Source organism: Eimeria necatrix, genomic scaffold, assembly GCF_000499385.1.
Source record: "Eimeria necatrix Houghton genomic scaffold, Enh_scaff850, whole genome shotgun sequence".
NCBI lineage: Eukaryota > Apicomplexa > Conoidasida > Eucoccidiorida > Eimeriidae > Eimeria > Eimeria necatrix.
Genome location: NW_013654658.1, coordinates 2271 through 15497, shown reverse-complemented (window position 1 = coordinate 15497; position 13227 = coordinate 2271). Strand labels below are relative to the sequence as shown.

The 13227-nt window shown below is 51.6% G+C and overlaps 3 protein-coding genes across 3 annotated transcripts; 1 reads left to right on the top strand and 2 right to left on the bottom strand.

Annotated features, from left to right (window-relative positions):
* Positions 1–2164: 2164 nt before the first annotated feature.
* Positions 2165–6379, top strand: ENH_00079570 (hypothetical protein, conserved; the record flags this gene model as incomplete). The annotated part of the gene is made up of 3 exons (XM_013583221.1): positions 2165–2221; positions 2371–2465; positions 2692–6379. 3 exons carry the CDS (start codon positions 2165–2167, stop codon positions 6377–6379), a joined length of 3840 nt encoding a protein of 1279 aa, XP_013438675.1.
* Positions 6380–9455: 3076 nt separating this feature from the next.
* ENH_00079560 (hypothetical protein, conserved) lies at positions 9456–12389 on the bottom strand (the record flags this gene model as incomplete). Its single annotated transcript, XM_013583220.1, is given in 3 exon segments — positions 9456–10328; positions 10347–10417; positions 10718–12389. The coding sequence occupies 3 exon segments, from the start codon at positions 12387–12389 to the stop codon at positions 9456–9458; spliced, it is 2616 nt and encodes an 871-aa protein (XP_013438674.1).
* A 13-nt stretch (positions 12390–12402) lies between these two features.
* Positions 12403–13025, bottom strand: ENH_00079550 (hypothetical protein; the record flags this gene model as incomplete). Its single annotated transcript, XM_013583219.1, has 2 exons — positions 12403–12606; positions 12726–13025. The coding sequence occupies 2 exons, from the start codon at positions 13023–13025 to the stop codon at positions 12403–12405; spliced, it is 504 nt and encodes a 167-aa protein (XP_013438673.1).
* Between the last annotated feature and the right edge of the window lie 202 nt (positions 13026–13227).

Genomic DNA, 13227 nt, shown 5'->3' with positions numbered 1-13227 from the left:
AATTAATTAATTAATTAATTAACTAATTAATTAATTGATTAATGATCAGCTTCCAACTAGTTAATTAATTTGTTAAATAATTTATTTATTTATTTATTTATTTATTTATTTATTTATTTATTTATTTATTTATTAATGATCAGCTTTTAACTAGCCAATCAATTTGTTAAATATTTACTTGATTGAGTAGTTAACTAATTAATTAACTAATTAGTTAATTAATTAATTAATTAATTAATGGTCAGCTTCCAACTACTTAATTAATTGGTTAAGTAATTAATTGATTAAATAAATAAATAAATAATTAATTAATTAATTAATTAATTAATTAATGAGAAGTAACAGTGGCAGATATTACGAAGGTCCCCAGGTGTACAATAAACTCGAACATACTTTTGCAGAAAATCCAAAAAGGAGAAAATTCATTTTTAAATTTAAAAGTACTTCTGAAAAGTGAAAAAAAGTATTTTTGAATGAAATAAGAAAAGTATTTTAAATGAAATAAGAAAAGTATTTTAAATGGATTTAAAGGAGACAGTTGAAAAAAAAGTTTTTGGAAAAGTTTGGAAAGAATAAGGAGTGGATTTGAGGTGTACAGACACCTCAGGGGCAGCAGGTGCAGGTTTATATTTGTTTTATTTTTTTATTTTTTTTAATTTCTTTTTATTTCTTTTTCATTTAATTTTTTATTCAATTCCTTGTTGCACTTAATTAATTGTTTTATTTAATTCCTTCTTTATTGCTGGCTTTTAAAGATTCTTTTTTCAAATGCAGAAGTTTCTTTCTATTTGCACTTCTTTCTTTTTGGTATTTTATTTTTATCTTTTTTATATTCTTTAACTGTCCATTATTTTTAATTCTGTTTTAATTTGTTTCCCTCTTTTATTATACTTTACTTTATTACACTTCGTTTCAATTCTGTTTTACTTTTTAGTTTAATTTAGTTTTATTATTATTTACTTTATTTTTACTTAACTGTTATTTTCTTTTGTGACTTTATTTGCATTTATTTTTATTTTAATTTTAATTTTGCTTCCAAGATAATTAACTTTCGCGTCAGTTCTCACTTTTATTTACTTTTATAATTACATTTATAATTATGTTTTTATTACATTTATAATTATATTTTTAATTACATTTATAATTATATTTTTAATTACATTTATAATTATATTTTCACTTGCATTTACAATTAAATTTAATGTTAAACTTATAATAATATTTCTAATTATATTTATGAATATATTTAAAGTAGGATTAATTACATATTTATAAAGACATTTTAACTACAGTTTAATTATGTTGAATATTATAATTGCAATTAAATTTATAATTAGATTTAGAAATATAATTACAATTATATTCATAAATAGATCCACAACTAGATTTTTAATTAAATTAATTTTATGATTATTTTTGCATTTTAATTTCTAATAAAAATTATAATTTTATAAAACATTTAATGCAATTCAATTTGCAGTTTGATTCAACACTTTGTTTGTAATTTAATTTAAAATAATTTAAATTAAATTTGAATTTAATTTGAATTTAATTTAAATTGTTTTAAATTTATTTAAATTTATTTTAAATTCATTTTGCTTTTTACGTCTTCTCTTTAAAAAAATAATCGGCGAATAGCTTTGCCTTTATTTGTTTTTGCAAATTTATTTATTTTTGTTTCATTTACTTTACAAGATTGTTTTAATTATTTATTTGTTCTTTATTTATTTATTTATTTATTTATTTATTTATTTATTTATTTGTTTGTTTGTTTCTTCTACTGCAAGCTATTTGCTTATTTTTCATCCCTCTTTGACTTCGCTTCTGTCGATTCCTAGACCCCAGTAAACCCTAAACCCTAAACCCTAAACCCTAGACTCTGAAATCCGCCTTCGCGGTGCAGCAAAGCATTGTAGGTACGTAAAACAGTGAGGGTTTAGGGTTTAGGGTTTAGGGCTTAGGGTTTGGGGCTTCGGCCTTAGGGCTTAGGCCTACGGCCCACCACGCGTGGGCCGTGCGGCGTAGGGTTTAGGGTTTAGGGTTTAGGGTTTAGGGTTTAGGCTTTAGCACTTAGGGTTTAGGGTTCAACATCCATGGTTTAAGGCTAAGGGTTTAGTGTTTAGGGTTTAGGGTTTAGGGTTTAGGGTTTAGGGTTGGGCAAAAGATGTGCGCGGGCATGCTGCGGTGTTCGGTTCATCGAGCTGTCGAGGCCTCACACAATGTAAACCCTAAACCCTAAACCCTAAACCCCAAACCCTAAACCCTAAACACTGGGAACGTGAAATTAAGAAGATAACAAAAGAAAAGGCGCAACGTATCAAAGAAAAAGTGAAGAAGGCAAAAAGATCTAACGCTGTATTGTCAAACAAGAGCAGCAGCAGCAGCAGCAGCAGCAGCAGCAGCAGCAGCAGCAGCAGCAGTAGCAGCACAGCTGCTGCGGCTGTATTAGGCGAGCGGCTGCGTTTGTGGGTATCTGCCGGGAGTTGAAATTGCCACAAATGGGAAAATAAAATAAAAGATAAATAAAGGAGAATTAAATAAAAAGTAAATAAAGAAGTAATAAAGCAGAGGCGGGGGAGCAGCACAGCAGCAACTGCTGCACACAGCCTCCCAGCAGCAGCAGCAGCAGCACAGCCGTCACTTTTCCGGCCTCTGTTTGTTCTTCTAAGGGCTTTGAAAACTCCCTTTCAGGTTTGATTTGTTAATTTGCTCAAAAGAACCAACTTGCTGCAGCAGCAGCAGCAGCAACAGCAGCAGCAGCAGCAGCAGCAGCAGCAGCACCACGCGGGCGATCCCTCGATCCCGCCCAGAGCAGCCTGGCCTTTGTGGGGCCCCAGCAGCAGCACAGCTGCAGCAGGGCTTTGCTGCTGCAGCAGGCCTTGATCGATCGCGGAGTCGAAGCCCGGCCAGCAGCAGCAGCAGCAGCAGCAGCAGCAGCAGCAGCGGCAGCAGGAGCAGCAGCAGCAGCCAGTGGGCGGCAGTTGCAAGGCCAGCAGCAGCGCCTGGAACAGCAGCAGCAGCCACAGCCGCTGCTGCAGCAGCTAGCAGCAGCCACACCCGCGTCAGCAGCAGCAGGCGAAGCAGCCGCAGCCGCTGGCAGCCTTGCAACCGCAGCAGCAGCAGCAGCAGCAGCAGCAGCAGCAGGCATAGCAGTGATGCACTCAACAGCAGCAGCAGCAAGGAGCCACTGCGGCTAGAGGGAGACAGCAGCAACCGGAATTGTCTCCTTTTGTTGCTGAAGATTTGCTGCTGCCGCAGCTGCTGCAGCTGCAGCAATGAGGCTTCGTGCGTCTCCATTCCCTGCTGCGCAGCAGCAGCAGCAACGGCGTTCTCGGAGTCGGGGCCCGTGAGCAGCCCCACAGTCGATCCCGATCCCGCTCCCGATCCCGCTCCCGATCCCGAGCTGGAGGAGACAAAAGGGGTTTGGGTCCGGAGGGGTGTGGGGTTGCTGCAGCAGGAGGGGGGGCCCCCCAGTTTTGCTGCTGAGGGGGGCCCCCCAAGTGTCTCCAAGTACGGGGTGGCTTCGCTGCTGGTGTTTGTTGCTGCGCTGCTGCTTGCTGCTGCTGCAGTGCAGCAGGAAATAAAGCTGAGCAACGCGGAGGGTTTGCTGGAGGCGGAGCAGCAGCAGCAGCAGGACTTGGAGGAGCAGACGGGGCGGTTTGCTGCAGCACGAGATGCTGCTGCTGCTGCTGCTGCTGAGTTCCGGCGGGAGACGGAGGCGCTGGAGCAGCAGCAGGGCGGGCAGGTGCTGCTGCTGCAGCAGCTGCAGCAGAAGATCGCAGCAGCAAACAGCGAAGCCACCGCGCTGCGGCAGGCCCCCGCAGACTCCGTTGCTGCTGCTGCTGCAGCAGCAGCAGCAGCAGCAGAAGTGAAGAAGGCCAGCCTGCAGCTGCAGCTGGCGCGGAAAGCCAGGGACGAGGCGCAGCTGTCGCTGCAGCAGCTGCTGCTGCTGCAGCAGACGCCAGCAGCAGCAGCAGCAGCGGCGCTGCAGCAGCTCCAGGCCGAGAGACTCCGCCTCGAAAAAGAAGAAGCCCGCCTCGATGTCTGTCTCCTCGGAAAGGAGACAGAAGATAAAGAGACTTTTATTTCTTTGAAGCAGCAGCAGCTGCACTTGGTGGAGATGGAAGCAGCAGCAGCAGAAGAGGAGCTGCGGGAGTGGGCGGAGGAGACGCAGCGGGCGCGGGGCGAGCTGCAGCGGGAGGCAGCAGCAGCTGCTGCTGCGCTGCAGCAGCTGCAGCAGCAGCAGCAGCAGCTCGCCGCCGAGACTGCTGCAGCAGCCGAGGAACTCGAGGAGACTCTCGAAATCAAAAAGGAGACACTTGAGGAGATCCAGGCCCTCGAGCTGCTGCTGGATGCTGGAGTTGAGCAGCTGGTGAAGCTGCAGGACGCCCCCACAGTTTTGCTGCGGCGGCAGCAGCAGCTGCAGCAGGCTGCGCTGCTGCAGCAGCAGCTGCAGCAGGAGATCGAGGGCCTCGTCGGCGCGGGCCCCGCCGCCGAGGCCGAGGCAGCAGCAGCAGCAGCAGCAGCAGCAGCAGCAGCTCAGGAGGCGCAGCAGCTCGCCCAGCTCGCCCCCGAGGAGCAGCAGCTGCTGCTGCTGCTGCAGCGCCGCCTGCTGCTGCTGCGGCAGCTGCGAGAAGCAGAAGCAGAAGCAGCTTTCTTCAGCGACAAGCCAGACAAGTTCAAACTTGCTGCTGCTCTCAACGGGCTCATAAGGGCCCAGGCCGAAGCAGCAGTGGACGAGTTTGTGGGGCTGGAGGAGGCGGGAGGAGACGATCCCGGGATCGGCTCCGACGATCCCAGCTCCGACGGAGACGATCCCTTCTCCGACGGAGACGATCCCAGCGCCGAAGACGATCCCAGCTCCCAGGAAGACGATCCCGCCTCCCAAGAAGACGATCCCAGCTCCCAAGAAGACGATCCCAGCCCCCACGGAGACGATCCCGACGATCCCAGCTCCCGGGGAGACGATCCCAGCTCCCGCGGAGACGATCCCAGCCCCAAGGGAGACGATCCCAGCTCCAAGGGAGACGATCCCAGCTCCGGAGGAGACGATCCCGGGGCCGTGCACGACCCCGCGCTTGCTGCTGCTCGTGCTGCTGTTGCTGCTGCTCGGCAGCAGCTGGAGGAGAAGCAGCAGCGGAAGGAGACACTGGACGCGCTGCTGCTGCACCTGAAGCAGCAGCTGAGCGAGACGGAGCAGCAAATAGAGAAGCAGCAGCAGCAGCTGGAGACGATCCGGGAGCGGAACTTGGAGACGATCCGGGACCCCACAGCAGCAGCAATTGCCCGAGCTGATGCTGTTGCTGCTGCGCTGCAGCACACAGAAAGAGCTGTGAAGCTGCTGCACCGCAGAGCAGCAAAAGCAAGGAGACGGCTGGAAGACAAAGCAGCAAAAGCAGCAGCAGCAGCAGCAGCAACAAACTTTGCTGCCAGCTTGACGGAATACATAGTGCAGCAGAAGCAAAAAGAAGAGGCCTTCTTGGTGGCTCTGGATGTGCTGCTGCAGCAGCTCAACAGCTTGCGAGCAGCAGCAGCAGCAGCAAAAGATGACCTGTCTCTAATGAGGAGACAGGAGCGGCTGCTGGGCCTTCCTGTGGGGGAGTTGGAAGCAGCAGCAGCAGCAGGCGAGGCTTCGGAGCAGCAGCAGCAAGTCGTGCTGCTGCTGCAGCAGGAGACAGAAAAGGAGACACTGGAGCTGCAGCAGCAGCTGCGCGAATGCAAGGAGACACAGGAGGGCCTCAGCAGCTGGCTGCAGGACTTGAGCGAGGCGCCGCAGGAGACCGAGCTGCTGCTGCTGCAGCAGGAAGCAGCAGCAGCAGCAGCACTGCAGCGCGAAAAGGCCCGGCAGCAGCACATCGAAAAGCGTCTCCGAACTCTCGAAGAAAGAGCAGCAGCAAATCTCAAACAAGAAGTTGCTGCTATGTTTACGGAGGCGCTGCTGCTGCAGCAGCAGCGCCTCCGCATGATCTCCCCGCGGTGGCCCCCTGAGCAGCAGCAGCAGCAGCAGCAGCAGCAGCAGCAGCAGCAGCAGCAGCAGCGGAAGCTGCTGCGGGTGATGCACAAGATGCACCGGCAAGAAATAAAAGAGGAGCTGAATAGACTGAAGGACTTGGAAGCAGCAGCAAAAGCGTTGGAGGATGAACTGTCTCCTTTTGTGTCTCCTCGGAGCCTGCCGGGGGCAGCAGCAGCAGCAGCAGCAGCAGCAGCAGAGGCGAAAGCAGCAGCAGCGCCCTTCCGCTTCCCAGAAGGCCGCAGCCACAGATTTGCTGGCGAACAAGTGCAGCAAAGACCTGCTGCTGCAGAAAGGAGACAGTTGGAAGATGGCTGGGTGGGGGAGACTTACAGAGTGGGCCTCAGGCTCCGCAAGGAAAGGGACTGAGCTGCTGCTGCTGCTGCTGCTGCTGCTGCAGCAGCAGCAGCAGCAGGCGGGGGAGCAGCAGCAACGGAAGCAGCACACTGCGGGAGCGCAGCAGCAGCCGAAGCGCAGCAGCAGCAAACAGAGCAGCAGCAGCACCAGCAGAAACAGCAGCAGCAGCAGCAGCAGCAGCAGCAGCAGCAGCAGCAGCGGCGGAGTCGAGAGAAGCGCCCGCTTTATTCTTCAGCTGCGCTGCCAAAGAACCTTTTGCCCAGGGCTAGGGTTTAGGGTTTAGGGTTTAGGGTTTAGGGTTTGGAGGCGGGGAGCCCGGGCAAAAGGACTAAAAATTGAAAAGCAAATGAAATGGCATTAATTTGAAAAGATAAAAAGGAAATGCATAAATTGAAAGTTTTGATTTGCTTATTAATTTCAATTTGCTGCAGCAGCAAATTATTAATTTTAATTTGCTGCTGCAGCAGCAAATTAAAATTAATAATTTGCTGCTGCAGCAGCAAAGCGCTGCAGCAGCTGCACTGCAGCACAAAGCGCTGCGGAGCTGGCAACAATAAACACTAATTAATCAATTAATTAAACAAATAATTATTTATTTATTTATTTATTTATTTATTTATTTATTTATTTAAATAATTAAATAATTAAATAATTAAATAATTAATTAATTAATTAATTAATTTAAATTAATTAAAAAGAGACAATAAAGAAAAGAAACTGCCGACGGCAGCTGTCCGTACACCCCAAATACTGCTGCTTTCCATTTTCCACCAACTCCATTTGCACTTTCCAATTGTGCACAGGTAGGGTTTAGGGTTTAGGGTTTAGGGTTTAGGGTTTAGGGTTTGGGGCCTAGGGTTTGGGGTTTTGGCCCCAGGGTTTGGGTTTCCCAAGGGTTTAGGGTTTAGGGTTTGGGCTTTAGGGTTTGTCGCGGCATTTCTGCAGACTCTACTAGGGTTTAGGGTTTAGGGTTTAGGGTTTGGGGCCTAGGGTTTGGGGTTTTGGCCCCAGGGTTTGCGTGTAGCGCCCAGGGTGTAGGGTTTAGGGTTTAGGGTTTAGAGTTTGGGCTTTAGGGTTTGTCGCGGCATCTCTGCAGAGTCTACTAGGGTTTAGGGTTTAGGGTTTAGGGTTTGGACGTTGGACAAACTCTAGATGAAATAAGGAGGTTTAGCGGCAAGTAAAGCTGGGGGGAGTTTGAAATAAAGAAATCGAAGAAGCAGCTGCTGCTGCTGCTGCAGCAAACAGAAGCTGCTGCTGCTGCTGCCGCAAATAAAGGATGCCATACGTATGCTTGCTGCAGCAGCAGCAGCAGCAGCAGCAGCAGCTCTATTTGCTGCTTTGTATAACGCAGTGGCTGCTGCAGCAGCAGAGGAAAGAAGTGAAACTCACGTTTGCTGCTGCAGCGTGCTGCGCTGCTTCTGGCGGCTGTTGCTGCTGCTGCAGCAGCAAACAAGCAATGAGGAAGCTATTCACATGGTGCTGCAGCACGAGCAGCACCAACAGCAGCAGCAACAAAAACAGCAGCAGCAGCAGTTCCATCTGCTGAATTGTATCAATTTTTCTGGCTGCTGCAGTAGCAGCTGTGCTGCTGCTGCTGCAGCTATGCTGCTGCTGCTGCAGCTATGCTGCTGCTGCTGCAGCTATGCTGCTGCTGCTGCAGCCATGCTGCTGCTGCAGCCTGCTGCGCTGCTTCCGGGCTGCCTGTACACCTGGGGGCATGCACCAAACCCTCTAAATCATCAATCAAATTAAATCAATTAAATTAAATAAATTAAATTAAATTAATTAAATTAAATTAAATTAAATTAAATTAAATCAAATGATCAAATAATCAATTAAAATCCAATTCATCGTCTATAACAGAGTTGCTTCAAGCTTGATAAAACGAGGACAGGAGCCAAACAGCTGCAGCAACAGGCTGCAGCAGCAGCAGCCGCTGCTGCTGCTGCTGCTGCAGCAGCTCCAGCTGATGCAGCTGCTGCCAATGCCGCAGTCTAATTGCAAAGTCTGTTGCTGTAAGGCTCCTGCTGCTGCTGCTGCTGCTGCTGCACTGCAGCGGGAAAGCTGCTGCTGCTGCGCATCTGCAGCCGGCGCACTGCCGCCGCTGTTGCCGCAATGCGCTGTGCTGCTGCTGCTGCTGCAGCAGCAGCAGCAGGAACTCCGCTGAATCTGCTGCTGCTGCTGCTGCTGCTCGAAGCGGGGGGCCCCACAGTCAAATTCAAAAAGCAAAGCAAACTGCATTGAATTTTTGGGAAAGGAGACAAATGAAAAGGAGACACTTTAAAAAGAGAAGCAGCAAGCACGGCGATGCGCAGCAGCAGGCAGCAGCAGCAAATGCCTGCAGCAGCAGCAGCAGCAAACGCCTTCAGCAGCAGCAAACGCCCCCCGCAGCAGCAGCAGCAGCTCTTAAGCAAAAATAAAGTGTCCCTTCTTCCTCCTTTATTATTAAATCAAATTCATTTTAAATTTATTTTAAATTCATTTTAAATTCATTTCCATTTATGCCATTTGCTGCCTGTCTCCTTCAAAGTGTCTCCACATATAATATTCTTTACATTTCCTTTTATTATTCTTTACTTGTCTCTTCATTATTTATTTAATTATTTAATTATTTAATTATTTAATTATTTGATTATTTAATTATTTAATTATTAATTGTCTTTTCATTATTAACTGTTTCTTTATAAATTAAATGCTTATTTGTTATTTGTCTCTCTTTATTTATTATTTTGATTAATTAATTGTCTCTTTTTGTTTAATTGCATTTATTAATTGTTTTAATTTGTTAATTGTCTTTTAATTAAATGGTTGTTTAATTATTTTATTTATTAACTGCTTTTATTAATTAGTTGCTTTTTCGGTTGTCTCCTTACTGCTTAATTGTCTCCCTGCTGCAGCAGCAGCAGCAGCAACTGCTGCTGCTGCTGCTGCTGCTGCTGCCTCTTCAGCCACATAGAAGGAAGCAAAGCAGATAATGAAGAGGGACAAAGGAGGAAAGAAGAAGAGCAATAAACAAACAAAAGAAATAAATGAAAGAATTAAAAGAATTAAAAGAATTAAAGAAGAATTAAATAAATAAATTAAATAATTATTTTTTATCTTTTTGCTTCTTGGCCCTCTTGTGCGGCTGCTGCAGCTGCAGCACGCCCGGCAGCGTGAAGGCCGTGAGTTTGCCCAGGCTTTTGATTTCTGCTGCTTCGGGAGCAGCAGCAAGAATGTCTCCAGCAGCAAACTGCTGCAGCAGCAGCTCTGCTGCTGCGTCTTCTGTCTCTTCTGTCTCCTCGTCTTCGCTGTCTTCAATTCGGATGCTTCTCCAATCAAAAAAAGGAGACAGTTCTGCTTCTTTGCTGTTGAGTTTGATGATTTCAGTTTGCTGCTGCTGCAGCGCCTCGGCGATGGCGTCTGCGTGGGCCTTGTTTGCTGCTGCTGCTGCTGCTGCAGCAGCAGCAGCAGCAGCAGCCTCTGCCGCGGGCCCGGCCGCTGCGATCTGCTGCTGCCGCTCGTGCAGCGCGACCAGCGCGTCGATGAAGGCCGCAGCAATCTGCTGCTGCAGCAGCTGCGGGTCCTGCTGCTGCTGCAGCAGCAGCTGCCGCTGCTGCAGGTGTTCGATTTGCTGCTGCAGCCGCGTCATGTAGGCGTGGGCCTGTAGAGACACCTGAGGCAGCTCCACGGCCCACAAGCCTGTCTCCGCGAGAGTGGTTAGAGTGTCTCTGAGTTGCTGCAGCTCGGTCTCCTTTTGCTGCTGCAGCAGCTGCACGAGGCGCTGCTGCTGCTGCAGCAGCTCGAGGCGGTGCTGCAGCAGCAGGCGCTGGACGGGCCCGTGGGGCCCTGCGGCTGCGAGGAGCAGCAGCGCGCGGGGCGAGTGCTGCAGCAGCAGCTGCTGCTGCAGCTGCTGCTGCCACAGCAGCAGCGCGGCCCGCGCGCCCGCGAGGCGCAGCAAGTTGCTGCTGCTGCCTGCTTCCTGCAGCAGCAGCAGCACATCATCCGCCCGCGGCTCCAGCACTGCTGCCCACACATCCTGGGCCCTGTGGCCTCTGAAGCTTTCGAAGACTTTGGGCCCAAAAGCAAAGTGCTGTCTCCTTACAGCAGCAGCAGCACGGAGCCTGGAGTGGATGCTGCGGTAGAGGCCGTCGACGGCGGCGAAAGCGGCGCTTTCGGCGTGCTGCTGCTGCAGCTGCTGCTGCTGCTGCCGCTGCTGCTGCTGCAGCAGCCGCTGCAGCCGCTGCACCTCCTGCTCCAGCTGCGGCAGCTTCCCGTCAATGGCCACCAGCCGCAGCTTTATGCTTTTTTGCTTCTCTTGTTTTTCCTTGAAGCGGCGTTCTGCTGCTGCCACTTGTGCTGCAGCAGCACGTGCTGCAGCAGACTCGGGCAGCTCTGCTGCTGCTGCTGCTGCTGCTGCTGCTGCTGCTGCTGCGGGCAGCGGCGCCTCCGCGTACGCAGCAACAGCAGCGTCCGAGACCTCCGCCTTCGCCAGCAGCAGCTGCTGCAGCGCCCGCGCCAATTGTGTCTCCTCTGCTGTCTCCTGCTGCAGCAGCTCGCGTTCTGCTTCGAGAGTTTGTCTCTCGGACAGCAGCAGCAGCTGCTCGCGCTGCGCCTGCAGCAGCTGCTGCTCCGCCGGCAGCAGCAGCGCCTCCTGCTGCTGCTGCTGCTCCGCAGCCAGCGGCGCGAACCTGCTGCTGCTGCTGCTGCCTGCTGCCAGCAGCGCTGCTGCTGCTGCTTCCGAGCTGGCAGCAGGAGCAGCAAGCATCTCTATGTACTTTCGTCTCCTTTCCATTTCTGCAAAAGCTTGCTGCAGCACAACTTCTTTTATTTTGTGTCTTGCTGGAGCTTGCTGCAGTTCATCGAGTTCATTAAGAGCCAGAGTGAGTGCTGCTGCTGACTGCTGCTGCTGCTGCTGCAGCAGCTGCTGCCGCTGCGCGCCCGCGGCCGCGAGCGCCGCGCGCTGCTGCTGCAGCTGCTGCAGCTGCTGCTGCAGCAGCGCAGACGCTGCTGCTGCTGCTTCCGCCTCCGCCGCTGCTGCTGCTGCTGCGGCCGCCTCCGCCGCCACCTCCTGCTGCAGCTGCTGCTGCTCCGCGCGCGCAGCCTCCACCGACTGCTGCAGCCGCTGCAGCTCCTGCTGCTGCTGCTGCAGCGCCTGCTGCACCGTCTCCACTTGCTGCAGCTGCTGCAGCCGCTGCCCCAGCTGCTGGTCCCTCGCCTCCAGCTCCTGCAGCTGCTCCCGAGTTTGCTGCAGCAGCGGCCCCACAGCAGCAGCAGGAAGGCCCCGCAGCAGCCGTGCTGCATCAACTGCTGCTTCAGTTTCGTGCTTCAGCTGCAGCAGCCGCTGCAGCTGCTCGTGTCTCTTCCGCAGCGTGAGTCCCTGCTGCTCTGCTGCTGCTGCTGCAGCAGCAGCAGAGCGCTGCAGCAGCGAGTTGCGGCGCGACTGCAGCTGCTGCAGCGTTGCTGCTGTCTCCTGCTGCTGCTGCGCTATTGCTGCTATCTCCTGCGCCGCCGACAGCGCAAACTCCCTTTCTTTTGCTGCTGCTGCTGCTGCTGCTGCTGCACTTTCCAGCAGCGTGAGGCCCTCCTCCAGGGCCTTCTCTCTTGCTGCTGCTGCTGCTGCAGCACGGCGCTCCGCCACCACCACGTGCAGCAGCAGCAGCGCCAGCAGCAGCAGCCCCACAGGGCCCTGCAGCCGCCGCCAGAGCCCGTTGCGCTGCCGCCGCTGCTGCTGCTGCTGCTGCTGCTGCTGCTGCTGCACCTCCGACTCGTAGCCACTCGGCCCCACACCCCCGCTGGGATCGACGTATCCAGACCCCACACTTGCTGTGGGGTCTCCTGTCTCCGTGGGATCGCGATCCCCGAGAGCTGCGGCTGGCAGCGGGCCTTGAAGGGACTCCTCGTGGGGGCTGCTGCAGCAGCAAGGAGCAGCAGCAGCTAGCAGCAGCAGCAGCAGCAGCAAGTGCTGCAGCAGCAAGCGCCGCGGGCCTTGCATCGACTGCTGCTGTCGATACACCCCACGCACGCCCTCAGCAGCACTCATTCTTTTAAGCCGTCTACGGCTGCTGCTGCTGCTGCTGCAGCGGCTGCTGCTGCTGCTGCTGCTGCTGCTGCAGCGGGGGCTGTGCTGCTGCTGCTGCAGCGGCTGCTCCGGCTGAGCGGCTGCTGGCGCTGTGGCGGCTGTCGCTGCTGCTGCTGCTGCTGCTGTCGGCGCTGCTGCTGCTGCTGCGGAGGTGCTGCTGCTGCTGCAAAGAGACCCTCTGCAGCAAAAGAAGAAAGCCTGGAGGGCCCAGACTTAACTTGACACTGAAGGACTAAAGACTGGAAGGTTGGGGATCGTGTGGGATCGTCTCCATCTGCTGCTGCTGCTGCTGCACACGAGTGAGGCGCGAGAACGGGTTAGCTGCTGCTCCCGTTGCTGCTGCTGCTGCTGCTGCTGCAGCAGTTGCTGAGAATGTGGAGGTGGTAGAGCTTGCAGCAGATTAGAGACCCGGGCAAACTTAGGGACGTGCTGCTGCTGCAGCTGCTGCTGCCGTTGCTGCTGCTGCTGGTGGTCGGGGACCGCAGCAGCAGCTGCTGCTGCCGCTGCTGCCGCTGCTGCCGCTGCTGCTGCTGCCGCCGGCACAGCCACTGCTGCTGCGTCAACTGCAGCAGCAGCAGCTGCTGCTGCGCAAGTCATTTTATTCACCGGGAATGAAAATATAAACTTAAATTAAATCCAAATTTCCAAATTTCAAATTATTTGCTGCTGGAAAATGCAGCAAACAGCGCCGCTCGAGGCAGCGAGCGACAGCCTGCCGCCCCCACAGTGGCAGCAGAGTGGCAGCAGCAGCAGCAGCAGCAGCAGCAGCAGCAGCAAATGCAGCTCTTTTCGAGTTCTT